The 27,690-nt window shown below is 43.2% G+C and overlaps 3 protein-coding genes across 3 annotated transcripts; 1 reads left to right on the top strand and 2 right to left on the bottom strand.

Moving 5' to 3' along the window:
- Window positions 1-5,004: 5,004 nt before the first annotated feature.
- On the bottom strand, window positions 5,005-13,614 carry cdk13 (cyclin dependent kinase 13). The gene is made up of 14 exons (XM_084033500.1): window positions 11,515-13,614; window positions 10,490-11,065; window positions 10,237-10,395; window positions 9,996-10,135; window positions 9,672-9,842; window positions 9,373-9,562; window positions 9,207-9,263; window positions 8,992-9,093; window positions 8,801-8,878; window positions 8,151-8,267; window positions 7,927-8,058; window positions 7,651-7,847; window positions 6,860-7,360; window positions 5,005-6,513 (listed from the first exon to the last, which is right to left on the bottom strand). The coding sequence occupies exons 1-14, from the start codon at window positions 12,663-12,665 to the stop codon at window positions 5,819-5,821; spliced, it is 4,266 nt and encodes a 1,421-aa protein (XP_083889626.1). The 5' UTR covers window positions 12,666-13,614; the 3' UTR covers window positions 5,005-5,818.
- A 1,040-nt stretch (window positions 13,615-14,654) lies between these two features.
- ralaa (v-ral simian leukemia viral oncogene homolog Aa (ras related)) lies at window positions 14,655-20,888 on the bottom strand. Its single transcript, XM_084034280.1, has 5 exons — window positions 20,752-20,888; window positions 18,756-18,949; window positions 18,440-18,648; window positions 18,041-18,215; window positions 14,655-17,764 (listed from the first exon to the last, which is right to left on the bottom strand). The coding sequence occupies exons 2-5, from the start codon at window positions 18,867-18,869 to the stop codon at window positions 17,642-17,644; spliced, it is 621 nt and encodes a 206-aa protein (XP_083890406.1). The 5' UTR covers window positions 18,870-18,949; window positions 20,752-20,888; the 3' UTR covers window positions 14,655-17,641.
- Window positions 20,889-21,071: 183 nt separating this feature from the next.
- Window positions 21,072-26,449, top strand: med1l (mediator complex subunit 1-like). Its single transcript, XM_084034279.1, has 17 exons — window positions 21,072-21,209; window positions 21,357-21,442; window positions 22,467-22,542; window positions 22,634-22,688; window positions 22,811-22,937; window positions 23,003-23,031; window positions 23,143-23,214; window positions 23,303-23,377; window positions 23,889-23,965; window positions 24,037-24,099; window positions 24,214-24,328; window positions 24,437-24,564; window positions 24,638-24,759; window positions 24,839-25,037; window positions 25,131-25,226; window positions 25,331-25,433; window positions 25,650-26,449. The coding sequence occupies exons 2-17, from the start codon at window positions 21,359-21,361 to the stop codon at window positions 26,005-26,007; spliced, it is 1,779 nt and encodes a 592-aa protein (XP_083890405.1). The 5' UTR covers window positions 21,072-21,209; window positions 21,357-21,358; the 3' UTR covers window positions 26,008-26,449.
- The last annotated feature ends 1,241 nt before the right edge of the window (window positions 26,450-27,690 follow it).

The following is a 27,690-nucleotide window of genomic DNA, read 5'->3' as shown; positions in this document are numbered from 1 at the left end:
AGAAACATTTCAAACACTATCGTATCACACTGTACTACACAAACCCTTTCCCAACAGGAAACAAGTCACAATAGGCCATAAAATGCAATGCTATGAAATTGGAAATAGTACTTAAATAGGACAACACAGAATGAAACGTGTGGATCAGGACGAGCGTCTCAATTAGTTTGACCTCGGCTCTGTGCCAAGATTGTTTCATTCCATTCTTCTTTGTGTCTAAAGCAGCAGGGATGAGGAGTTGGAGTCTGGTTTGTCCTGGTGATCGCCACATCTGGGTGACGCTGTTGATTCGAATACGCTTTATATGTCGGATGTGTTTGTCCCTACAGCGGTGCATCAACGCCTACACACTCCTTATCGTATACCCAACGGGAGGCAGCTCAGCCAGGGGTGGAGCCCGATGTGGTAAACATTCGGGGCTCGGTCCAAACCTACAGGTGTCCAGGGACATTTACAGCAGCTATATGCACTATTTTACAAGCCATTTGACAATGGAATGACTTAAATATCTGGACATCAAAGCAAGGAGAACAGAAAATGATCCATGACGAGCATACATCCTGTCACAGGGATTTTGTTCAGGGGGCCACATTTCAGAGACCCAAGGGAATGGGGTTCAGACATATTCCCTGACCTACTCGACCCCTTTCTGGCCTCAAAAATAAACCTCTTTTTGCTAATTTGTGCTAATTGGGTACCATTTCTGAGATAAACTCCAGATATTACACATATATACATAGGGAATAAGAGATCTTTGCTCCTTCGCGCCTGGTTATGATTTAAAAAGGAAGGAGGGCCAAAATATGAGGGATACTAAAAAATCTATTTCCCTGAAATCCTCCATCACCTGAACTTCTGGATTAAACTGCCACCTGCACTAGTCTTGATGAGTTAAGATGGAGGCTGCGAGGAAAACCAGGCGAATGGTTTATTGACAGAAGGTTTCTGAGCGTGCAGGTAACCATGGTAACTCCCTCTCACTCCTGCACGCCTGTGCGCGGTGTGGGAGGAGAGGTAGAGACGCTCACTGAGATTACTCTGCGACTTCATCCGTTACAAAGAAAATAAATGATTTTTTTTGTGGCAAAATGTCCAGTGTTTTATGTATTTGTAAGCAGAGCTGGCCAGTTGAATAGGCCGGTCTGACTAATTTCACTCCTGCCACCTAAAAAAGAGGCAAAAACAGCCTGATGTGACTATTTTTAAGGTACATGTCAAACACAGGTAGGCTAGGGGCAGCATTCCTAATCATTAAACCTATTTTTGTTTTGCTATTTTGTCTTTTTCCTCCTTCCGGGTCAGAGAGACCGAGGGCAAGACCTCGCTCCTTAAACAAGTCTGGAGGTGAAGACGGCCGCCCGTTGGCGGAGCCTGCATCCACTTTCATTATGACTTACTAGAGCCTGACCTGACATGTCAAAGGTAAGGTGTGAAGTGAAGCCGAGCGTGACATTTACGGGTCATCTCTGCTGTAAATGATTGGAGTGCCCTTTGTCTACATGGTTGGAGTTAATGGGGATGTCAGGGAGAAGGTGAGGCCACGTCTCTCAGCGGAGGAGGGGAGACCGCAGACGAGCATGACGTGCAAACGTTCGGTGAAACATCGGCATGCGTGTAACTTTTGGGATGTCTGGAGAGGAAATCAGCAGTTTGCAAGCGGCCATATTGACGGACGGAATATGTGACATTTCTCTAATCCGATTGGCCGTCTCGGGCGCCGCATGCGACAAACTGACAGTGGCGCCACAAAAGGTCAGAGGAGCGGTGACCTTTTTAGACGGCGTCACCTTGCCGCTGAACACACGGAGTCGACACACAGCAGCAGGATGTAAAAGCTGCCCTTTAACACTCCATCATGATTGATCGGCTCTGAAGGCTTTACTCTCCTCATTGGGAGAATATTAGGTGAATTGCTATCTCTGGAATGACTCAGTTAATGCAGAGTCTTTAAAAAAGAAACCGCTCATTTAGAGAGATTAACACCCCTGTAATGTCGTCACGCCGACCGTCGCTACCTGAGCTTTAATGATATGCAGCGGGCGTATATCACCGACGGCGTGGACGTTTGTTTTTTGCTGTGCCTGCATGTGGAAGACTGCACAACTATTTGTTTCTTTCACTGCAACCATTTTTAGATTTCATAATCTAATTAAAAACTACTTTGAACACAGCCCCCGGGAGGAAATCACTCAGAAAGAAAATGTAAAAAAAAAAAAAAATGTAAACAAAACATTATCTAAAAATGTCAGCTGCTTTTCCTCCCGCTCTCTTTAAACACAAACACACAGAGAGAGAGAGAGAGAGAGAGAGAGGAAACAAGGTTTGACCAGTGGCTATTAAACCGCCATTAGTTCAGCTGACTCACCTCTTCAAGGAGCAGCGTGGCCCAAGGCACAGTGATGCACTGTGGGTCACATCGTGGTTCAGTTACTGCAAAGTCTCAAAGGTTAATTCAAAGTCAGCACATTAGTCCGTCAATAAATCATCCTTAACTCCTAATTATGTTTCCCCTTCTCTTCACACTGTCAACCGTTAGTACAGTGGGCGCCACTTCCTGTCCTCACGCCACCTCGGGACAGTAATGCGTTAACAAGCTCCGGTCCAAGATAAGTCTGATTAGCCAAATGCGATAAACTGGTGGAACTCGATTTTATTTGGCTGCGGTCCATTTTTCAACGGCATCCAGCAGCTGAAGATGGAAGGAAGTGTTCAGGCCTCATCCAACTCGAGGAAGAATTAATCTACCTGTCAGACATCACTATTTATGGACGTGTGTCCATATTTATGGGCTTTGGTTCAAGGATGAAAACGTGTATCTTAGTCATAACTTTCAGTTTTTTTTGCAAGTTTTATGAAATCGTAGTTGATGGATTGAGATGCTTCTGATTTCTTTTTTTGCTGTCCTTTTAGCACCACACTGTGCCTCAGCTGGGCAGTACACTGTGTGTGTGTGTGTGTGTGTGTGTGTGTGTGTGTGTGTGTGTGTGTGTGTGTGTGCGTGTGCATGTGTGTGTGTGCATGTGTGTGTGTGTGTGTGTGTGTGTTTAAATGTAAGTGTCTGTGGCATTTTGCTGATTCTCACATTTTAAGGTGAGGCACATTAGTGATTGCATTTAAACAAGTAGACTGATACAAATTGATACGTGTGTGTGTGTGTGTGTGTGTGTGTGTGTGTGTGTGTGTGTGTGTGTGTGTGTGTGTGTGTGTGTGTGTGAGACTTTTTTGTTGTTTACCCTGTGGATGCCAATCTTCCTACCAGCTCTGTTGTTGTTGTGTGCACCATGTTTTACCATCCAGCTCGAAAATATAATCCTCCCATGTGCATTTGTTATTTTAATCCTGTCTGACATTTCTTCATCTTCTATTAAAGAAGCAGAAAAACAAAAGGCTGAAAAATTCATACTGACTTCATTCCCATGTTGAATGTCGTTTCCGCTTCAAGTTCCAGTGTGTGGGATTTGGCGTCATCTAGTGGTGAGGTTGCAGATTGCAAAAAACAAACCTGTGCCAAGCGTGGAGGAACCTACTGTGACAGTGAATGCCTCAAAAATGTGAAAGTAATAAAAACTCCACGATTCTTATTTTTAGTTGATAACACGAAAGAAAAATGTTGTTTTTCCTAAATGCAACATAATTAATTATATATTTAAATACACATTTAGCAGAAAACAAGCCATGGTCTAACATACCTCTGCCATCTCAGTCCCTTCAGCTCATCTTCTCCCTTAATTACACCCACTGTTGTTTCAAAAAGCTAAATAAATCAAATATGGATGCTGCCAGTCTCTACTGAAGCTGGCGTAGATTTTCAGCAATCCATCATCCACGCCGTATTAATCACAGACTAGCTGCCATCCTCGTTCCGAATTAGCTTTGCAGAAAGGAACCCCTCTGAGATAATCACTTTTTCATCAGCAGCAATGTGACGTGTGGCAAATTCCGATGTGGATATGATGAGGAAAACAAAGGACAAAGTGTGTCTTTGTTCGGCTGCATGTAGAATATCCTTCAGTGAACGATGCTTCTGCCATTTGATGCTCCAGAAACTGCCTATAGGTTTTATTTTAAAGCATTTAAGGTCAAGTGGCTTATCATTTCTATTAAATGGAGCTTTTAAATAGTGCTTCCATTGAATCTTGCAGAAAAAGGACTCACATTTTCATATTAAAGTTGTTTTTCTTTATTTTACCTTGATAATAATCTGTAATAGCGAGATATATTTGTATCTAGGTTACTGTATCGTAAGTTCGCCCTTAATTGTGATGCTTCATCAACCTGTAATATTCTCTTCAGTGAGAAACATTGGGAAAATCAATGGATTTGAATGTGATGTGCAAGCTGATTTTAGTTGAAAGCAACACCTTATTTGAGAAAGGTGAAAGTGGCAAAAAGGGTCTACCGTCATCCAGAAGAATTCCTATCAAAGTTGGCATTATGAGGGAGCATTCAGGAGGTCTGGTTTGTGATCTGAGAAACTGTTTTCCATTAAGTTCAAAGACGTGAGTGAACGTGCTCGAAGAACATTTTCTTTCATCCCGACAGCTGCACTGCTCCGGGTCGGTGTTTGAGTCGTGCATTAGTTGTCTGAAACGTGTGTCTCCGTAGCCATATCTCCCTTGATAAAAGCGCCAACGCGGCAGTTTCTTTTCTAAAAATGGTAGCTTTCATGTCATAAATACAGCTGGAAATTGCATTATATTGACTCACTCTAGGGTGCTTGTCCTTTTATGAGTGGTGTATAAAGTGTCATGATTTGGCTGCAGTGAAATAGTTGCTGTCAGCTCAGGTCTGTTGCTTTTGAATGACACTTAAAGTGAGTGCATCGGCCTCACAGTCGCAGCCCTGAAAGTCAATCAGCACCACAGGAACCATGTTCATCCAGTATGGTGAGTGAGTGGTGGTATTTGACGTGAGACTGCCATCCAGTGGTGCGATCTATGAAGTCACCACATCCACCGGTCATTTATATACGTTAACTGAGGAGTAATTAAACAGACAATGATACATCGTTGGCATTTCTTTAATAAACATTTGCCAAAGGAGGAGGGTGGGGGGACAAAATCAGTTTAATACAAAAAAAAAAGACATTATTTTTGAACTTGGGTTGTGTTTTGTTCATGATTTTACAACACCTACTGGTGAAAAGGCATGTGGAAACTATAGTGAAAACAGCCTTTCTCCGGGACGTCAGATCGGATTTGCTGCAGTCGTCCAAGTGCTACCACTCTGTCTGGAACCAACAGTCCTTATTCCTCAAACAGCTCCCTGTGCTGATAAGATATGCCATGAACCCAATCAACTGAGCCGTCGTTGTTTCAACATAATAATGGCCATAATAAAAAGGAGGAATCTACATTACTTGTCACATCCCTAATTGTGCAGATAAAGCACACCACCAGTTTCCTTTCATAGCTAAAATAGTTTCCACCTACTTCAGTCAGTAGTGCAAAACATTAATACTAGTCCGCCCTGGAGCAATTACAGAAGGGTAATACAGAAAAGTATGAGATTTAAAATTTACCCGGCCAGATAAATGTACACTCAAAAAAAGGTAAATTTTAATTTAAAAGACAGCAGAATAGATTACAAAAAATAGGAAAATGGTATGAGCAAGAAAAGCTCCTCTGGTGTTATTCGGCTGTCTTTCTGCAACGTACTACACATTCCAGACAGACGAGGAATACGATGCCTTGCACAGTTTTAAGTTATTACAAACAGAGTGTGCATCTTGAGATCCCACTGGTCTGGCCTGAGAGGCTTCAGGCTCAAAATGAGTCCTCTAGCCCTTTGTCCACTGTCATTTCCTATTTCCAGTCTTTCAGAAAGGCAGGCCTCGTCCCCTGATTGTTGCTGCTGAGTTCACATGTGGGACAAAGCCGATGGGTAGTGGTGGAGCCCCCACTTGGGAAGGGGAGCCCCAGGGTTGTCCTGGCACTGGGATGGGTGGGGGAGGAGGTACACCATCCTTTCTACCCATGGCATGGTTGTACAAGTGCATAGCACTGGGGTTGGGCTGTCCCTCCACAGGTAAGGGGCTGTGATTGTATGTAAAACGGTGGTCCTTGTCTCCAGTGAACACCATGCTGCTGGGTCCAGTGGCTCCTGGGGGGAAGGGGTCTGGGTGGGCCGCGGCATGAACGCCCGCGGCAGACGAGGAGCTAGCAGCCTGGCCAGGTCCGCTAAACACTTCTCTCAGAGCGTGAGGGGGCAGGCCTGCACCTAACATGTGACCCATGTAACCGTCCGCATACCCTGCAGGAGTGAAGGGGGGCGGAGGAGGATGGATGTAGTCTACACCGTATCCAGGCCCCTCCGCAGTAGGGAGAGGTGGGTAGTCTGGCTCTGGGGGTCTCCCTCCATCACCTCCACCTGCAGATGTAATAGGTGGAGCGTGGCCAGTCTTGGGTTCAGGTGGAGGCTGCCTGTAGTCCAGGTCAGAATGTGGAGGAGGCTCTGGAGGCTCAGGTGGCCTCTGGTCTGGGGGCAGGATGGACATGCCACCTGCTTCAGACACTGAAAGACAGAAATTACAACATTATATTATGGATTGGATTTATTATTCAGCATTGTGTTTGTTTTCCAGGGGTAATGTGAATTCCCTACATCTTATCACATTTTAAATTCTTCTTTTTCTTTTTTTATTCTACACAAGGCCTTGATCCTAATATACTTCACTGGTATTCCACCATGACCATTTCCCTTGTGATCCACTTTTCTCTTCGGCGTTTCATTATACATGACTCATCTGGTCAACCCATCTTTGTTAACGGCCACTGACGCATGGTTAAAATATGTTAAAACAAAAGGAGTGGCAGGGCCCTCAAAGAGGCTGTCTCACTGGATTAAACAGAAGGGTTACCTGGGGTGACTGGGCTGGGCTCTGGAGGCTGTTTGACTTCTGGAGGTAGAGGCTGCCCACCCGGTGCTGCTCCTGCAGGATTAGTACTCTCCGCCCCTTCTCCACCATCCCCTGGTTCCTGCCTCTGAGCCTGCTGAGCCTGGAGGAGCTGGGCCAGCAGCATCGTCATGGCTGTCTGCGTGGCGGCTGCGGCCTCTCCTTCAGGAATACCCGACGGTGCAGACATGGGGGGCGAAGGAGGCTTGGGCATTGGGGGTGTACGGGGCACACCTGCAGGTGCAGCGGGCGGGGGAGGTTTTGCAGGCGTAGGCTGTGGAGGAGGCTCAGCTGCGTCAGTGGGAGCTAGGGCTTTTGAGAGCTGCTGTAATGTTTCCTGATTGACCTTCGTGCCCATGGACTGGACAAACTGGGCCGTGTTGGCTGAACTCTTGGGCTGGCCGAGGAAGTTCAGGAGGACAGCTAGCTGCTCCTGGGTTAACTGGGAGTTTGGACCCTTTGGATCTGCAAAAAGACGGAAGATTATAGGTCCACCTGACTAGAACAAGGACCAGAAGTGTCATACGTGGAAATAATGACACCAGTATTGTAAAAAGACAGATTAAATAAGGGAATAAAGGAGTATAAAAGAAAAAGAAAAATTATTCTGCAAAGCAGTATGAAGTACGCGTTTTGAACAGATTGCATCATACTCAAATCATCGTGTCATTAGCACAGCACCTTTCATACCAGTAATTTAAAAGCTATTGACTAAGCTAATATTAAGAACAAATACAAACGGTAGTTAAACCTACCCAGCAGCGTAGAAGCGGCTGTATTCTGAGCCTTAATACCTCCAGGAGCAGGGAAGCCCTGGGGAGTGTTGCTACGGCTGTCATCCAGTCCCAGCTCTTTGCGGGGCGCCTTAGGGGCCGCCGCTTCGTCTGGCATCTGCTTCTGTCGCCGACGCTTCTTACTCCACAGCTCGTGACAGTCCTGCCACAGTGGAAGACTGGAGAGATGGAAAACGTTAACGTTGTAATCCTGCTAATAAAGCGTAGGATAAATATTTTGATGCACCGTGAACGTACTCTGGTGGGGGCATCTTGTCTGGGTCCACGTCCTTGAGGAACTCGCTCCCCAACGCTTGCTCGGCTGTACAGCGTTTGCTTGGGTCCAGGTTCAACATGTGGTCAAACAGGTCCAAGGCGGACGGAGGGATGCTGAACAACAGAGACACAAGATATCAGTATAATGCACTGCTAGATGGCTCAATCTCCAAATATTCAATTAAACATCATAAACATTAACTTACAAAGCAAACTCCTCTCGTAACCGCCTCCTGTACTGTTTCTTTGGTTTCATGGTGTTGAAGAAGGGAAGTTTTATTACATCTGGCCACACAGCGGGGCAGGGGCTGCCACATATTCGGCTAAAAGACAAATGCATTTGTTAAAGCAGAACGCGGCAATGTTTGGATCAAATGATCATGACTCCTACATAAGTCGTTAAATAACTTCATGACTACACCCAGAGAACCAGCCAGACTAGTTTCTTTAAGTCACATTTGATTCCACTGGAGCATATTTTCTCTCCTTCCTCACCACTGTACCGTACCGTGCAAAAGGATAAATAAAGTGAGGGAAGAAAACAATTAAAAACAAAACAGATTGTCTCCACTAGATTAATAACCACCTTCACCTTTCCTCTACAAGGGCAGTCAAAACACAACAAGTGACGCCTGCTACTCAAAACACATCTTGTGGTTGCTCATAGCTTTTTGTTCGACGGAGGCGATCAGTGGAAAAACAATGATAACTGCTTTCTCTTCCTGTTTTACGCAGCTAAAAGCCATGTTCAGTCTCTCTCTGACACAAGTGGGTGCACCACTATGTATGAACCAGACGAGAGTTCTCACCTGGATCTAAATTACATTAACATTAACGTGATTTACATCAATCTCACCTGATAAGCTCTAACTGAGCTAGCTCCTGGTTTGCTTGAAAGATTGGTTTCTTTGTGAAAAGTTCTCCAAGAATGCATCTGTGGGAGAAAAAAACAAGATACAATTCACCACAATAAATGACACAAAAAAAAATAATATCACCGAAGCAGAAGTATTAACAACAAATAAAGTTCAAAACATCCGCTCTTACCCGCAGCTCCACACATCAATAGCCGGCGTGTACCTCTCTTCTCCCAGAAGTAACTCTGGGGGCCGGTACCATAGTGTAATCACTTTATTTGTGTATGGACGACTGAAAATGACAACGAAAGTATTTATTAGAATTATCAGACATGAGTGAAAATAATTGTAAAGGCAAGGCTTAACAGGTGTGATGTGTATCTACTAAAAACATGGGAAACTCACCTCTCTTCAGAGTTATAAAGCCGAGCAAGACCAAAGTCTGCAAGCTTTATTTGACCTCTGAGGGGGGGAAACAATTTGAATTTAGTCAAGGGAAATATGTGTGACTATGTAATAAAATGCAAAAACGGTTCATTCTGTCTGAGTGAAAAAAATACTGAGGACTCACTTGTTATTGAGCAGAATATTAGAGCACTTGATGTCTCTGTGCAGAAAGTTCTTCTTGTGGCAGTAATCGAGGCCCTCCAGCAACTGTCGCATGAAAGACTTGATGTGGCTCTCGTTGAAATGGACCAGGCCAGACTCGAGCAAACCCATCAGGTCGTGGTCCATGTATTCAAATACAAGATAGAAAGCACCTGAGATGAGAGAAGAAAGATATGGTCGTCAAAAAAAAGGCGACGTATTAAACAAACCGACACTGCGTGGCAGGATCATGGCGCCACGACGACTAAAAGCATAATGCACCTTTATCATTCTTGAAATCTAGAGCATCTTCCTTGTCTGTGACGATCTCCTTCATGTTTATGATGCTCTTGTGGTTGAGTTGCCGCAAAATCTTGATCTCTCTGATGGCTGTGATAGGGAAGCCCTCCTTTTCATTGTCCAGCCGAACTTTCTTCAAAGCCACCATTTCAGCTATGAAACAGAAGAATGAACAGGGTGTCAAGAAGACTACTACTAGAACATTTAAAACAGGAGATAAGTATCATCGCCAACCTTAATTCCACCTCTAAAAGGAACATGTTAATGACGAGTAATAAACGAGCCTACATGTTTAAAAACACTCACCGGTGTCTTTGTCTTTAGCTTTGTACACCTGACCGTAGGTGCCTTCCCCTGTGATTCCAATGATCTCAAACTTGTCCACACAGCGTTTGCCCCAATCTATCTCAGTTTCCTTAATCTCGCCGTATCTTGGGCCACAAATTCTGGAAATTACAACAAAATATTTCAGTGGTAGTAAAGTAATCATGCAGCAAATAACAGTAGAAGAAAAAAATGACATGGCAATAAATACACCATAACATACTTCGGTCTTCGGCGAATGGTTTGGGACTTTTTGTCGTCCGGTGGGCTGCGCGGGGAAGACGTGCCTCCAGGAAGTTCAGGGGGTAGAGGCAAGTCAGAGAGAAGCTGACGGGCCTTTTTCTCCAACTTTTTCTTTCCCAAGAGCAAGCTGTCCTTCAAGCTGATAGGAAAATGCAGGAGACAGAGAGCTCAACAATCAAGAATAAATGTTGCATAAAGATTCTTGGTTGTTCGGCGTGAAAACCCATGCATACCTTTCTTTATCCATGTGCTCAAGAACCATAAGGGGCAATGGTAGGGCAGATAGAGTAGAGATGAGTGGACCAGTGGCTCGTTCCTTGTCTTTGCTCTGCCCAGATGCTGGTGCTTTCCTTTTGTCCCGATGTACAGCGTCTTCTTTCCCCTTTCCATCTCTGTCCCTGCTGATCTGTTGCTCGGCGGTCTTCTTGGACAGCCTGTCAGAGGGGGACTGGGGCTGGGTGGATGTGGGCGTTCTGGGACCTTTCTCTGGTTGTGGTGGAGAGGGAGGGCGGCCCTTTCTGGATGTGTGATTGGACTTAGGGCTCGGTTGATGAGCAGATGAGGATCCCTTGGTTGGAGTAGATGCGTTGCTGGAGATCTTGGCCTTGGCTGCTGCCTCTGCAGCTTTCGCCTTTTTCTGCTTACTGAGTTCAGCAGCGAGACTGGTTTTGAAGGTGAGCGTGCTTGGCGAGAGGCTGGAAGGGCGACTGCGGGGGCGACTGCGGGAGCGAGAGTGGCGGTGACGGCTACGAGAGCGTGAATGCCTTGAGGTTGTGTATGGACTTCTGCTACGTGACCTAGCAGATCGCCTGGAAAGAAAATGACATGGACACATTTAGATTTTGGGTCAACATTATGAACTTCATGTGACCGTTTTTTTTTTGCATGAGATAGAAATCTCGTGGTAATTTGGACATGAAAACATAACATATAGAGCAAGTTATTACACCAATGTCACATGCAGGACTTCTTCTCTCAAATAATAAACACTCTGGCCAAAAGGTTTTTGTAAGGCATGCCAGAAAATTTTGGCAGAAAACGTAAAGCCATTTGAAAATAAATGTTACGTCCGTGTCATTGTTTTGGTTGCAGCGTTTTTTCAAACTGTTAAATCTACAACCGCTGTTGCGGGGAATCAATGTCAGGCAAGTCAAAAAAAACAAATCTGCTGCAGGGCTTGCTCAATATAAACACACACTAAACAAAAACACCACAGACAAAAAAGGGAACACGCACCAGCTGCTTTACAAGAACTCACCTGACATCTGGACTTGGACTCATGGACTTTCTGTACGGACTTCGTGATCTCCTGCGGTTTCCATAAGGACTTGAACCAAACTCTCCTTGTTCATACGGACTGTGGCGGCCATAACTTGGGGACCGGCGCCAGTTTGCCGGGCTCGTCGGGGATCGCTTTCTTTTGTTGCTGGAGTATGTACTCGGTGACTTTGACGCACCATATGCCCCATACCCATCTGCATCCCGGCTGTAATATGCAGAACTGGGAGAGAGTCTTTTGCTCCCGTAAGTTGGACTTCTTCGAGATATATGCTGGTTATAACCAGCAGGAGACTGGTAGCTATATGGAAATGACGTCCCATAGGGACTTTCTGATTTAAAACCAGGACTTCTCTTGTATGCCCTGGGTTCTTCACGGTCATCTCTGTAAGATTGTGGAGTATCCCTGTATGCAGATGGGGTCTCTTTATCAGATCTTGTTTTACTTTTGGGCCTTTTTGAATCCTTTTTGTCTGCAGATTGTGAGGACTGAGAGACTGTGGATGTCCTTTTACCATTTCTGTCATTGCTCCTTGTAGTGTCCCTGTGATTTTTAGAGCCACTAAGGCTACCTCCACTCCTAGCTTTCGAGGAGTCCCTCTCACGGCTCTGGTGGTCCTTTTTCCTGCCTGGCTCCTTCTCTGGCTTGCTCCTCTCAGATGGTCCTCTTGTTTGTTCGTCTTTGCTAATGCACACTGCCTCCCGGTCTCTCGGGCGACTTCTGTCAGGGGATGCTGGTCCATTATAGTCACCAAAGTCAACATCGCTAAGTCGGTCCACCGAGAGCCTGTCTACATGAGGGTCGAGTTTAGGAGAGGGGCTGCCAGAAAATCGCTCCGACTGGGAGCTCACGTCATCATACTCTACCAATGTCCGAAGTTCAGCGTCTTTATCAAAAGTGCCTTTTCGGTTGAGGCCGGGGTCTCCTGTTGTACCGGTACACCACAAGTCTTTTGGCTTGGCCTGTCTGCGTTTCTTTCTACTCGAAGCCGACGGCCGCCTCTTCTCACGGTGTCGGTCTCGCTGAGCAGCGCCGCTCCCTGGTTTACTACGCCTGTCCTGCCTGTTAGCATTTCTCTGAGCAGAAGGGCTCCGTCCCCGACCCTCGCGAAGCACCTCTGAATTAGGCATTTATCTACCAAATAAAGCCTAAACCCACGTTGAGAATAATCGTTATATTATATACTTTTCCTAAACTATGTTCCTTGTTGTGTCGTGGAACAAAACATTGGGCTAGCTGCGTAACGTTAACAGGCTATGTAGCTAACGTTACAGCACATTCACAATTAGGACAGCCAGCTAGCTAGCTAGCTAAATCACAAGCTTAACATTAGCATTACAATACTAGCTCGTTTGAGGTTCAATAAAAAAGTGAGTTACCGTCGACGGTAGTTAATTCATGACACTCGGTGTCTGCAGATTCCGCCACATACAATCCACAATATTGTGCTTTGTTATAGAGACAGTCGGTACTCAACCATTGTGCTCCAGGACGGAAATCTCCTAGATTTGCGAGCTAACGGTAGTCGGTTTAGCCAGCTAGCCTCGAATAGCTAACTGTGTCCAGCTAGACAGTCGCATTCCATTTCATGGTCAAAGCACAGGCCCAGAGCCCCTCTAAATTTAAAATCCAGTTCTTCTGTAACGTTACAGCTCCTGCAAGCATGTGAATCCATTAACCAGATAGTGTTGAAATGGAGGTAAAGAAACTCCGTCTCCTTCTCACAAACTTCTTCTCGGCTTCCATCACACTCCAATGTGCAACAAGGAAGTGAATAGCACGCGAGCTGGCTGGATAGCCGCCGCTAGCCAGCTAGCCAGCTAGCACGTTAGCCAGCTAGCTTTCTTTTCTCCTTGCGTGGAGTTCAATGCAACTCAGTCAAGATGCGATATAACAATGGTATTAAAAACACGCCTGCTTCCACGTATCCCGCCGGGTTGTTGCTACCTCTTACCGCCACATGGTCCAAAAGTAGCAAACGTGTTTCCGGGCAAAATGGCTCCGCAATTCCTTGAATTTCTTTCAAAATATTGTAACTTTGTTCGCAATGTGGCTAACGGTACAAGTCGCCAGGGCCCAGACAGCTTTCAAACTACAGGCCTTGTGCGTCGGCGTGAACCAATGATACCCGTATGCGTAATCCAGATCAGCGGTTACGTCACCGCCAAGGGAAACCCCTACTTTCAAAATATAAAACAAAGTAAACATTTCCAAATCAATGTATCAATTAAAACACACTGTATTGCCTTGTTTTATATTTCATGATCGTAGATCATTTGAAAACTGGATTTACAGACATTAATTTAGCTAAATATTTGATTTAATTATTTCATACACATGAAACAGAAAACAGAAATACTGCTACAATATTACAGGCTAAAATTAAAGATATAGAGTTGGATTGAAATGCTGAAAATATTACTGGTAATGCACAAAAACGTTTTGACACCTGGTTTAAAAAAACTTTATAGATTCCCACATTATCTGGAAATATGATATATTTAATCTGCGTACATAACCAAATATATTTGACTTTAATACACGTTTTTCCAATAGTCTGCATTGTGCACTAAATACTATTTTAAACCCCCAAGTTCCACTGTTTTAAAAACAGCAAAGGTCTACACAAACTACTGAACATATCCATATCTGTACTATGGTAAATCAATGCGTCCCTTTGTCCTCCAATGACATTGCTGTAATGGAGCTTTATGAGGACCATATATGCAGCACAAAGAACCAGTGTGACTGTGTAAATGCATGGACTGAACCAAGCAGTGTGATTGCATGTGCTATACATTATATAGTGCAACAAGAACAAATTAGCTGCAGTCAAATTTTGCCCTCAACACTACCTAGAAACACGACAAATTCAAGATAGTCATAAAAAATATATATATAAAATGGAGTAAAACATATATTAAAATTCACTAGTATATAGTAGTGTAACGTATGGTCTAAAAGTCTTTAAATTCACCTTCACCAATAGAAAAGAAATCTGAGCTCTTCAGCGTGTTCACAGAAATATGAGAAAGGTGCAAAGTCCCAGGGGGAGACCTCTGCCTGCTCTGTGTAATATCTCAACAGAAATATTCACACAAAAACTGAATACATTTGGAAAAGGTTATTAGTAATATCCATTTTATTTGCCATTTCCAAATTACTCACACACACAAAAAAAATGAAATGAAATGTAAGCGTCACCTCTTGCATTCACAAATAGGCTACATTAGTGGTTATGTTCAAAATAAGTAAACATGAAGGGAACATTGAATCGATGGCATACATACAACCATCCAATCAAAGACATAGATATCTACTCTTCATTCCAAGGGTATTTATATAAAAAGGCAAAACATGAATACCCAGTGGGACAGTTTGCTCATAGCTTTCACACAAATATCGGTTTTAGCATCACCCCTTAAATCCCGCTGGAAAGGGCCGTCAAGTCTGTTAACGTGATGACAAAGGTTTATGAATGTATGCGTCTGAAAGCACTGAAACAAGAATTAGACTGTGTTAAGCCAATGTTAAGAGTAAGCAAGCACTACGGTGGTCACTTTAAGTATAGTAGCTTCTGCAAGCCTCGACGAGGAAGACACGCAGCAGTTTACGTAATGGCCGTAAGCTAAGGAAGGTATGCCATAACACACTGCAATTCTCTACACTATGTGAGTTTCTGTGCCTGTCGCTTTAACTTTCAGGTGTGTGTCAATCCTGGTGTGGTGCACTGGAGGTTAGCCCTTAATACATATTAACCCAAACTACTTTCTAAACATTCTGATGCCAGGGTTTCCCAACATTTTTCATATCTTTAAACTCTCTCTACTGTGTGCTTTTCAGTTAACACGAAACACCGCGGACATTCTTTTGCATTAATGCGTTTCTTTGTACAATTAACACACATAAATATATGATGAGCAAAGCCTGTAACCAAAGCCAGGAGTTACATAGTGTTCATGTATTAACTCAGATAATCAATAAGACAATCTTCAGCGTTTTCCAATATAAAATAAACAGGTCACAATGTTTGACTGATAATGGAGTTCTCTGAGCTGTGGTCAGATCTCTAAACGGTATTCAAGCTTAAATGCTTCAAGTGCACTCTCTGACAGCATCTTGAATGGTTTCCTATTCTCTTCCTCTTAGCATTTACAACTAGCATTATTTTTTTTGCATAGACTCCAGTGTTGGCCATCCTATTTGTTGAGGAAATCATTTTATGCAAATAGTGGGCCGTTGCCGTTAGCAACGCACACATTTAAACTGGATCAGATTGAAATGTCGCAATAACATCTGAATGGTGGTCAGACTCTGAAATAATAAAAATAAGTTATTTAAAATAAGTTAAAAGTGGCTGAGTCCCAAAAACATGGAGGGGTCGATTTCACAGTGTGTTTTGGTCTATGCAATTTAGCCGTTAATCACGTATAACATTCTTATTTTGCCAATTTCTTTAACATTTTCAATCCTCACTTGCCTGTAAAGTTACTACTCCGTGAAGAGCAAGAGGAAATGAACGCCAGGTGTTTCATTTAAGTGGTCACTACAGCTTTAAAACGCCGGGAAGCTTTGCACAAAATGGAACATAGGTAAACAAAGTAGAAAGTCAATGACCTCTAAACTCTGCACATCACTGGCAGGCTAAGATTACAGGCAAACAGGATGGGTATGGGCGGGGGGGGATTCACATTCACAATGGACAGAGAGGCAACAGTGATGCACTGTACACAAATTACTAAAAATCACTCCTAATCTCGCATTTCTTTCTCAGGCCGTTCACTATTAAACTCTTTCAGTTCCTCAACTTTTGCCTCCAAGTTAAACAAAGATATTTTGTACACAAACACTGCAGTGCTTCCTTGTGATGCCCACTAACGCAAGTTGTCTTTCACTTCCAGTAATAAGTGGGCACTTGTTTGTACTAGCTAGCATTTTTCTTTGGTGACTGAGAGAAACTTTTACCATCTTACTTCTATTAAGCTTGCATTCGTTTTTGATATTATACGCCTTAAAATTCATCTATCCAGATTTATTCCCACTAGTCCCTACGAATAAATACATTTAAAAAATAGAAATAAGAGGGGACTACAAGGTTGATGATTAAAAGTCTGACCCAGGATAATAAAATTAGCAAAATAAATCTTCCATGACTTTAAGCAAATTATTTGATCAACTTTAAGATGCGTTTAAAACAGCATGTAAAGGATGTAGTGTTATGGAATCGCCTTTTATCAGGAGCACCAGGGATTCCTTAAAAAAAGGCAATTAAAGTCATTGGCCAAGTGAGGTAAACTTCTGAAATGTTATTAGTGAAAAAAAAGTTCAAGTGTTTTAAAATCCCTCACAGATTTAAGGGTAATTATCAATGTTGTTTGTGCATTTGAGAGGACTCAACAAAATGACGCAAAGGGGGGGAAAACAGAAACATCAGTGCGCTTATATCTTACTCTGGTTGATATGATAGGACAAGAAAAAGTTTGACTTCACAGAGGTGTTCATAACCTTACTATGTCTTACAATTGAGGCGCAAAACAACAAATAGGAATGGCATCAAATTGTGGCTCCAAGTAAGGATCTTTCTATTTAAAATGCTTCATTGATCCACCAGTGCAACGTACATTTCCTTGCTGGCACTTGATTAATTCTGTGTTGACTCAACACTGCCGAGTCTGTTCCCTAACGTTTACAACCCAAGCTCCAGCTACGACTTCCCCATTTAAACCCTGGCTCTGACAGTTTCATTTCTATCTTTTCTTCTGAACTGCACGGTTGTCCGAATATATTATACACATCAAACTTTACAATGAAAGGTTTTGTAACATTTAGCCTCTTGTTGAGCTTATCCCCAAATCAAACACCATCCATTTATTACACTCTGTTATGTGGTCAGAGTAAGAGAGAGTACATAAATTATTTGGAGTGTCAGCACATAAAAAGTTAGAGCTATAAATGGTGTATGGAGTGCCACCTTACTACTCACCGACACACGGTCAGATGTCCTGTTAGCCAGGAGAAGAGTCATGGTCAGGTATGGGCACAAAATAAATGCAAATGTCTGAGAAATGTATATTTACATAAGCAGCAAGCCTGCTCACTTTTACCACTATAAAATACAGCATCTTTCTCTAATTCTCTTGGCCAAACTTTTACTTTTCTTCTTCCCATTCTTCTCTTTGCTGTCCTCCATTTTCCTCGCCCGGATCTCTCTCATCAGGTCAAAGAACACCTAAAAAAGGCAAAAAGTAAGTTCATGTTTCCCCATTTTCTTAAATCAAAAGATGTTTGGCGTTTTCACACAAAGACCCCACCATAATCACAGAAAGAAGACCCCTCAGTATACTGCAATCGCACTGTTTATACTGAAATTTAGTTTGTGCTGCAATGGTGTCTTCTTTAACACAAGCATTCCAACATTGTGGAACCAGGGAGCGTGACGTGTAACACAACGGCGGTAGTGTGACGTGTTAAATAAGCGCCGCAGAGAGTTCCTAGTCAAACATACCTTGTCAACATTGGCACGGGTTTTGGCCGAAGTCTCCACATAGCACACGCCCCACTGCTCAGCGCGTGCCTTCGCCTCGTCTGCGCTGACCTGCCGTCGATCGTCCAAATCTGACTTGTTACCAACTAAGAGGAAGGGCACGTTCTCGTCCTCTTTCACTCGCAGAATCTGCTCTCTGCAACAACAAAAAAAGAAAAAAGAAGAAAAGTCATTCAGCCATTATGTAAATAAGTTGGCCAAAGTGAATGAGGAAGAAGTGTAGAGAACACAGTTGCCATCAATGGTTCCAAAATGTCAAAACAGCATACGTTGTTTATGCATTTTAGCAGGGGGAAGATGCCTAATGGTCACTGTCATTAAATTCTTATGTATGGAAAACAGTCTTGTAAAAATCTTGACCTGAAGTCGACTGTTGCTGCAAACGATTCCAGTTCTGTAATGGAGAATACACAGAGGAAACCCTCCCCGCTGCGGAAGTAGTTATCTCGGATGGCTGCATAGTCCTCCTGTCCAGCTGTGTCAAGGATGTCAATCTGTACCTCCTCTCCGTCCAGCACCACTTTCTTCCTGTAACTGTCTGCTTTGGTGGGCTCATAGTCTTCAACAAACTACAAGGGGGAGACAATAAAATGGGTGAATTTGGTCATGTGTTATGCAAACGAGAAATTTTCACACAATTTATGAATTTGATTTGACTGTTTTTGATCCTGCTCACCTCATCATACATGAACTGGAGGGTGAGGGCTGATTTCCCTACACCTCCACTGCCCACCATTATGACTTTGTGAAGGGCTAGAGAGTTCTGCCCTTTTGGCTTAGCAGCTGCCATGGCTCCGTGTACCAAGGGATCCAAGTAGGAAAGGTGGAAAGTTCAAAATCTAGCTGCAACAAAGTGCTGAATGATGATTCCTGTGGAGAAAAAAGCAAGAAAGAAAAGAGAGAAGAATGTTTCATCATCATTTCCAAGGCACTAAATTCCATTTGCACAGTCAGATTGCAAAGCTGTCCCCGTGTCTCACTGCAATAAAATAAAAGCCAGATGGACTACCATTACAATATAAATGTAATGGTAGTGCAGAGGATTTTTCTCTGTACCTTGTTAGGACTACGGCGAGCTGACTAGTGGAAATTACCGCCAGCCCCACATTGATGCATTAGAAATTGCTTTCCAATCTGGTATTTTTCATTATCGTTCCTTCCTGAAGCTATGCGTCTACAGAAAGCTTATATGTCCCTCGAGAGACAAAAAAAATAATCATAAAAAAAGATTTCATTACTGGAGAAATAATATTTCACTGTGTTTTCCCATACAATATGGAGAAATTATTTGGGTCAGATAAACAAAAACGATATTTGCATGAACACAAAAGTTTGAAAAGGGGTCTGCCAGAAAGGTGCATTCACGGTCAAACTTGCAGATCAGCAAACATGCCAAAATAAGATGCTACCTTGTGAACGCAACGCTATTTTGCCAGAAATGTTTGCAACGTGATGAAATCATAAATATGCAAACATGCGGTGAAGTATTGCTTGTGGCATCCTTTGAGAAAACCTGACGTTTATGACTTATGGATAAGTAAACTTAACGACTGCACATCATGACAAACAGTAGGCAAATTCCACTAACCTAAGAGGAAAAGCCATTTGGGAAAGCAATACAGTTTTATTTTTTAGAGCTTCGGAGTAACATCTGGCAGTAGTTCCCAAACTTTGAGAGGACTGGCTGAAATCTGGCATACGCCACATACATTTAGTGGTGAATTTCCTCACACTGGACAGTCCAAGAAGACTATGGGAACACCATGAAGTGTGTGTTAATGCTCTTTCCCTATCACAGGTCCACACAGACAGTTGGGAATGCAGCCAACGGGTCATTATACAAATTAACAAAAGGGGTGTATGCACCAAAAGTCAATATTACAATTAAATACAGGGAGGCACTGTCCTCTTGGTTTAACCGTTTAAACCCCCTTATCGTGGTACAATAAGGAAATCTCTTAAAAGTGGCTTGCAGTCTGTTAAAGCATATCTATCCACACGTAATATTTACAGTAACGTTTGGAAACGTTTACAGCAACAACAACAACCTATCTAGTTTCAATGATGACCTCATTGGGTGTAACTGTGTGTGTGTGACCATAACGCAAAACAAATGTGTATAGCGAATCATGACAATTTGCTTAATAACACAGACACGTCAAGAACACAATACGATGGTTTATACTGTTAGCTGAGCAGGCAATTCCACGGAAATAACACAGCGACATTGACTGAAGTCACGAATAACAACGCTCTTTAAATCATCCTCACTTAACAGCAAGTTAGCTGGTGTCATGTCAACAGCAGGTGAACGAGCTAGCAGGTTGACTGCATTAGGGGCGATGCAGGCTAACAAGCTAACTAACCAACCCCGAGCACGTTAACGCCACCTGGGCGTCAATTCCCGTTTGAAGGGGGTGGTTCAACATGTTAGCGGCACAGATGAGCCATTAAAATACTAAATCCTTAAAATCGGTTACCCAGCAACAGATGTTTGCTCGACCCTCGCTAGCCTCTGCTAAGGTAGCCGCACAGGCGAAAAAAAAAAGGCTAGCAAGCGATAACGAGCAGCTAATCACAACTAAATGATGCAACGTAAAAAAAATAAAAAAATGACAGAGAGCAAACATGAGCAGCGTTAAAACAGCCGCATTTATGTGAATAACACCTACCGGTGAATTAAACAGTGTTCACCCTGGCGCGACGTTTGACGGAGGTTGAATTACGGTGGCAAAATGAAGAGAAGAGTCAGCTAGCTGCTTGTTAGCTCATGGCTAGCTCCCTAGCTAACTCCAGAGACTTAGCAACGGGCTGACTGCTGCACGTCCTGTGGGCTTGGCTCCGTCTGACAACGCCCGCCCGTCCGAGAGAACCAGACAAGCTTTTTACTTCTTGTGGGAATGTCACATCAGTTCCCAGCTAATTAAAACATTGCATAACAATTAGAAATTGCAATACGTTTAGTTATTTCTGCTTCGTGTTTGGAACATGAGAGACAGATTAAGGGCTAAATGGATTTAACATGCAAGATAATTGACTAATTGGATGATCCGCATAAATATTGTCACGTTAGTCCAGGTGGAAACCCTTCGTCATGTCAGCAAGAGTGACGTAGACTTTTAGGAGCAAGGTAATGTTGGTTTAAAGTTGTTAATAGCTAAATTAATTGTTTATTAATAACTTTAAAATAGCCTTTATTGAAGAAATTACAAATATATGCTTGTGGAAACTTAATTTTTTAAATATTTAAACCCTTTTTCTCATATGTGGGCTTTAGCCATGACGTCCATAATCTCTAAGCTGCACCTAAAATTTGCAGAGAAGACATGGAATGAGACCTTTCAGCTTGTGCGAAGATGCATGGTAGGACAATTTCCAAGAAACACACCAGCATGCTAGTTTTACACCCCCACACACATTTTTTTTTTTAAAACATACCACAGTGCAAATCATGCAGATTCCATAAAATTCCCATTGGCATGGTTAATTGAAGGTATGCCCCTTTCTATTTAGGTCCGTGCAGTGAAATGTGATGCTTAAATAAAAGTTTGCAGACTTGTTACTGCAGCACGGCTTCTCTAATAGGATGATGATGTGCTGCAAATCAGGAACTGGTGTGGTAATGCATCGGGAATGAGATCATCTGTCCGGGAACACACCACTCTTTGTTGTTGGATCCGTTTGTGCATTGATGGTGACTTGGATACACTTCAACCACATGGAGTATAGTTTTGGAAGCGAAATCGAGTTGTTTTAAGCTTCGTGGGCACGGCTTTGTTTTCGGATATGTTCAACATTTTCATGTTTGGCAAGATGAGCGCTATTTGTTCTTTTGGAAGACGCTCCACTTGCAGATGTGAATCATCTGACCACAAGTGCCAAACACGCAACGTGTCACACATTCTGATGTCTTTCACACTCAAATAAAAGGCGGCAAAGTGCTCTTACGTGTATTTAGCTCTGCTATACTGATGTGTATGCTCTGAGGCTATGAGAGGGCGTGTTCCGTTTTCTTTAGGTTTGCCATGGATGAAGGAGCAGGATAGATAATACTTTAGGATTAATACAAAGTGGAGCGTAGCAGTTTTGAGTTTTGTAAAGGAACGTGATTAGTCTGTATGATGTATGGTCCGACGGGATAAGCCGGCTGAGGCTCTACATGCAGTTTCCTGCCAGCAGTGATGCTGAAGTGGACTTTTATAGGAGCAGGCATCTCAAAACCTAAGCATTGACAAACCCCAAAGAGCAAAGCATCCAACTGTCAATATTTCTTCTGCGGTGCAATGATGTCATGGCGTGGGCTGGGAAGACCAAGGGCCGTTTACACAAGGATGACTGTGCCACACAACTGGTCCCATTGTTTGTTTTTCTTCCCCTCCCTCAATAGGACAAACCCAAAGATGAATCCAAACCCTGTAAGCCGCTGGTTAGATCACTGGAACGGCTCCAAGAAGTGTTTAATGGTAAACAAACAACATGCCAATGATTTATGTGCGTATTTAAATGCATGTGTGTCACCTTCCCTGAGAGTGAGTCGGTCTCTGTATGTTCCAGTGTCCTCTATGAATACCATGAGGTCGCGTCTGGAGGTGATTGCCGGACAACAAGGGTACAGAGTTGCCTTCAAATCCCTTCATGACTTCTTATCAATCTCCTGTTTTGTTCGAGCTCTCTTGTAATATAACGTGATGGTCACGACTGTCCTCCCATCTTCACGCTCCGTCTCCCTAGAATGGGCTTCCACTTCACTGAGGCCACATGCTACCTGACAGCCGATCTGTTCTACCTGGAGGCGGTGCTGCTGCCGCGCGGCGCGGTCAGCGAGGTGAAAGTGGCCCCGCACGGAGGATCCCCTGTTGTAAGTGGACTATACGCTGACATTCACATCACTCGGCGTGATGATAAAATTAAATTGTCTTGCAGCCCAGCGAGTCCTTTCTACAGCTGCTGAGGTAAGCGTTTGAGCGATGATGGATTTAATTGTTGGAGGACAAGTGCCGTTTAAATGATTACCTAAACAATAAATAGTCTTAGAGGCTGATGGTGCTGTTTTTATGGAGCAGGTCAAAACAATTTGCTGAGTTCTCCACAAAGTTGGCAGACCTCTACGTCCAGTACAACATCCCTGGAGACAAGTACCTACTCTTTAAATATTATTAAACCTATAAAAGCTTTGGGCCACTTGCAGTAACTTAGAAATTTGCCTTTTTTTTTTTATTTCAGTGAAACTAAATTAAAACTGTTCGCATCACTGCAATGCCTCGGGAAAGACTTGGAGCAAATGTCACATTTGCCAAGGTAAGTGACATAATGACATAAATGCCCCAAAAGTGGTTGTACAACTAAGAGCTGCGACGATTATGCAATTAATTAATTTGTCTCCTCCAGCTTCTCAAACATGCAAACCTCCTGCTTGTTTTCCTCATGGAACAAATAAATATACTTTAGTGTATTTTAAATATATTTACATTTTTAATAGGATATTGCAAATATACTAACAAAGAATCTGGAAATAATGAAAGTATGTCTAACATCCCCATACACGGCCATGTTCTTAAGTGTACTAAGTATACTTGAAGTCGTCATACAAGAACAGGAAATACACTTAAATTAAACTTAAATGTACATAAATAGTTGCTCCAAAATGGCAAACCTCAAGCAAATTATGGGCTTCACCCTGTGGAAGTTGTAATGTCACTACTTTTTGACATTTCATAAACGATTGATTAAGAAAATCTGCAGATTAAGCGATAATGAATGAATTGCTGGTTGCAGCTCTAAACAGCACAGTTTTTTAATGTGTTTTCAGGGTACTAAAGGACTCTGACCCTCATGTGGACATGATTAACAATGGCCTGGTTGGGTTTCTAATAGCTGGAAAAGAAGGTGCATAAGTGAAAACATAAGTTATGCACATATTTTGTTTTCTTTAATTAATTTTTAACTAATCACTTTAGATTGTCCCCTGACTATCCAGTATTATATCCCTCCTTCTGATGGAATGAAGACCTCAGATTTACGTAAGATGTCAAAGCTCCTGCTGAGCAATTTGATTTACTTTATAGACCTGGCCTCATTCTTGCATGTAACTCCTTCCTTTTCCTTTTTTAAATGTATTGTTATGGAAAAAACAGCCGACACAGAGACAGTCATTCTGGCAGCTCAGGTGTTTGTAGGTGCCAGTGATGTAATCCACAAACTTCAGATGGCATCTGTGATCCCGCAGCCTCCACAGCTGGATCCCCAGGGGTGACGTGTTTATTCTCGCACTCTACAGGATACTTTAGTTCTGACATCGTGCGGTGGATGTGAATGCCAGTGCTGCTGGTGTTGATGTGCTGAAACTCTTTCCTGTAGTAGTCATCCTGTGTTCCTGCCGTTGAGCGAGGCGCCGCATGAGTCGCTGCCCGCCTGCTTCCTCCTCAAACTGCAGCCAGCAATCCCAATGATGTTGTCTTTTGTCAACAAGCTCAGCCAGACTACAGGTCAGAGTAAAGATTACACTTTTTAAAGGTTCTCTATTTGAACAAACAGCAGTACCTCTGTGATATTTCATAGATGTGGCCATACCCGATGTTGACCTGCAGGGGGCACCAATACCCAAGCTTCTGATGAGACGTTCACTGAGCACTAACAGCCCTGGGGGGACATTAGATGAGCAGGATGCTATCTTTACAGTGGTATGTATGTGATGTAAAGCTAAATCCTTATGCAAGCTTTAGACAAAGTGTACGACATGAAAGGAGTTTTTCTGCCCAGCCTCTTCCTGGTGGTGCGACGCACACTTATATCCTCCCTGGACCTGCATGGGAGGTTCCTGCCCAGAGAGGGACTCTAGTGGACAGCATTCCCTTCACCCATCCTGCCCACGTCGTAACCATACTGGAGCTGCTCCGGCATCAGTGTGCCATCAACACCCTGCTGAGGAGCTGTATCACTTCTCAGTGTGCCAAAACGGGTAGGAGATGTCTTAAATCGGATAAAATAGACATCCGAAAAATGAAGTTAGCGAGTTGTGTGGTGGTGGTTTATGGATGGATTCTGCCGCCAGGTTCGGTTTGTGACCTGCACTTCGAAGTCCTTCCGGAGTCTGAGACCAGCTTTTCTGTGACCTTCCACCAACCTGACACCGAGTCGCTCGGTGTTTGTGAGCATTACAGAATATACCATTATTTCTCTTGTGGCTGTTAATAATATGGTGATAATAATGACATAGAAATCTGACTTGTTTTTTGTTTTTTTTGGACACAGTGCTGGTGAACGTATCGGATTCTCGTGGGATTACCTGCACTTTATTCGGAGCAGGACTAGAGGATCCTTCTATGGATGAATACCTCTCTACTGTCCTGAAGAGGTATGGCTTCCTCTCTTTCCCTACAGTTTAAGAAGAAGGAGGCTCCCGGTCTCCGTCCTCAGTAGGAGCCACAACTTGCATAATGATGACAATCTCACATTGTTTTTGCAGCAGTATATAATTGACATTTAACATAGTATAAAAATGTACCAAACATTTCCTGTGTTTTTTTGCATCCTGGCCTCATTCTGACCTTTTTTAAACACAATGTCTCAGGTTCATGTCCATTCCCGTGACCTTGAGGACATTATACAGCAAGCTAGCGGAGATCACCTCTGCTCCACTTTCTCCCAGCCGCCCGGCCACCACAGAGGCAGCAGATGACCGCCCGGCTCCCCCGAGCACCACTGTGACCGACACAAACGGCGCCTTGACCGCGGCATCCCAGAGTGCAGCTGTGCCAGAGGACGGCGTCAGTGTCTCTGGTTCGGCCTGCGATGCCGCGTCTGTTGCCAAATCGGAGCTCCTTCCTGAAATAAACACGAGTCCCGCTGTCCACCATGACCCAATCGCTCCCGCGGGTGTGTTTTCACACTGGATGACCAATGGCGGCCAACTGTCGGAGCTGATCTGAAAGCTGTTTCCACGCGGTGACGTAATGCAAGCCCTTTTTTGTTATGTGAATAAACGTTCCTTCAGGATGAAACATGTCCTCTATAATTCTCTGTTGGATAGAGATGCTGTGGAACTGCATCAGTTAGTGTGTAATCATGTCCATCTCCCAAAGCTGCAGCGTTTTCTTACTATGCATTCCTGTGAGGCTGAGATTGCTGCCTGTAAAGGTTCGTGGTTTGGCATTTGACCTCTCTCAGACAGCCAAGAGCCCAGTTGATTGGTGCCATGCGAGCCAATCAAACATTGTTAAAGTGCATTCTTGATGACTCATAAGGGCAAAAGTCTAGAGATCGACACGTTAAAATAAGAAACGGCTCTTTTGGATGGATAAATAATCCCAAGATTAGGGCTTGGTTGGGAGTGAGACTTGTCAGAATAAAAATATCACAGAACACAAGTTGGTTTTTTTGCATGGTTAGTCAAATTAAAGAAATCCCAGTTGGTGTCAAAGTGTAAGAGTTCATTTCCTTTTGTGGAATGGAAACTACAGTCTGAAATATCTTCTTCCTGCCAGCCAGCAATATACCGAACATATTTGACCATGTAACGACAACAGGAATTATAAAGCTCCATCATGCAAAAATAGCTGTTTGCACTTTTAAAGAAAAAACTGCAGTTTGTTGAGCCTGTAACTTCCTTGAGTTTGTCCCTGGAGATTAGAGAGCTCGTTTTAAACCGTAAACCATTCCCATCAGAGCTTTAATTTTCTTACAGAAAGTTTTTCTCTCTCTTCAACTTATGTGTTACACCATTCAAACATATTGTGAGGATGTGTTGACACGGAGCTCAACTTTCGACTTTAAATTTCCCCCTTTTTTTTTAAGTTTTGTGCAACATTTATCATTTCTGTATAAATTGAGAGAGTGACATCTGGTGGTCATATTTTAAACACTACAGACAACCATGTTTTCTCTTAAAAAATTACTTTAATCCTCTCTCTACCTTCAGTTAAAGGTCTTTTCCACATTCATAAATAAATCTGAAATAAAAACCAGCACAGCTTTATGAACCTCTCTAATTAAGACTCTGCATAGACCAAAATAGCCCTTTTGTCCTCAGCAGATCTGCGGGCTCTGTGCATTTAGAAAGGAATTTCAACATGTATCCCGAATATTAAGTCACCTGTCAACAGCAGACAACTGGCTTTGTCCCGCGACTTTACTTCCAGATATCCAATGACCTGCACGACTGCTATTCATAGACACATTCCCACAAGTGTGGTTAAACCATTCTCCTCTGTCAGCGGGCCTATATCCTCAGAATACTTCTAGATTAGGTGTCCTTTGTTCTGATTGGCTGAATCACACCTGTGATGACATAACACTTAAATATGAATGAGTGCACTTGAAGGGATTACTTCCATTATGTCAGCTATGGGCTGTGGTTGTGTCATTCCAGTGGTGGACAGGAACTCCATTTACCTTTAGGTACTTTATTGAGTATATCTGCCACTTTACACGTCAAAGGCAAATCTTTTTTTAATTATTTTTTCATAACTGAAGACTTTTTATTTTTACTTGTACCAGACATCAATATTGCTATATGAAGTCAAAGGTCTGAGTCACAGTGTGTCGTCGGTGTATCTTTCTTTAGATATCCACATCTCCCTCCCTGGTCTGCGGTCTCTTTAAATCCACATCCA

This window comes from Eutrigla gurnardus (genome assembly GCF_963514095.1).
Source record: "Eutrigla gurnardus genome assembly, chromosome: 18".
In the NCBI taxonomy this organism is placed as follows: Eukaryota; Metazoa; Chordata; class Actinopteri; order Perciformes; family Triglidae; genus Eutrigla; species Eutrigla gurnardus.
This window is presented reverse-complemented; position numbering and strand designations above follow the sequence as displayed.

Coding starts and splice junctions, on each gene's coding strand:
- cdk13 (XM_084033500.1), bottom strand. CDS start 12,665: ATGCCTAATTCAGAGGTGCTTCGCGAGGGTCGGGGACGGAGCCCTTCT. Junction 9,843..9,995: donor AGCTAAAGACAAAGACACCG/GTGAGTGTTTTT, acceptor TCTGTTTCATAG/CTGAAATGGTGGCTTTGAAG. Junction 8,268..8,800: donor GCTCAGTTAGAGCTTATCAG/GTGAGATTGATG, acceptor TTTGTCTTTTAG/CCGAATATGTGGCAGCCCCT.
- ralaa (XM_084034280.1), bottom strand. CDS start 18,869: ATGGCAGCTGCTAAGCCAAAAGGGCAGAACTCTCTAGCCCTTCACAAA. Junction 18,216..18,439: donor GCAGCAACAGTCGACTTCAG/GTCAAGATTTTT, acceptor TTGTTGTTGCAG/AGAGCAGATTCTGCGAGTGA. Junction 17,765..18,040: donor CCCGTGCCAATGTTGACAAG/GTATGTTTGACT, acceptor TGCCTTTTTTAG/GTGTTCTTTGACCTGATGAG.
- med1l (XM_084034279.1), top strand. CDS start 21,359: ATGACGTCCATAATCTCTAAGCTGCACCTAAAATTTGCAGAGAAGACA. Junction 22,543..22,633: donor GCTCCAAGAAGTGTTTAATG/GTAAACAAACAA, acceptor TGTATGTTCCAG/TGTCCTCTATGAATACCATG. Junction 25,227..25,330: donor CACCGAGTCGCTCGGTGTTT/GTGAGCATTACA, acceptor TTTTGGACACAG/TGCTGGTGAACGTATCGGAT.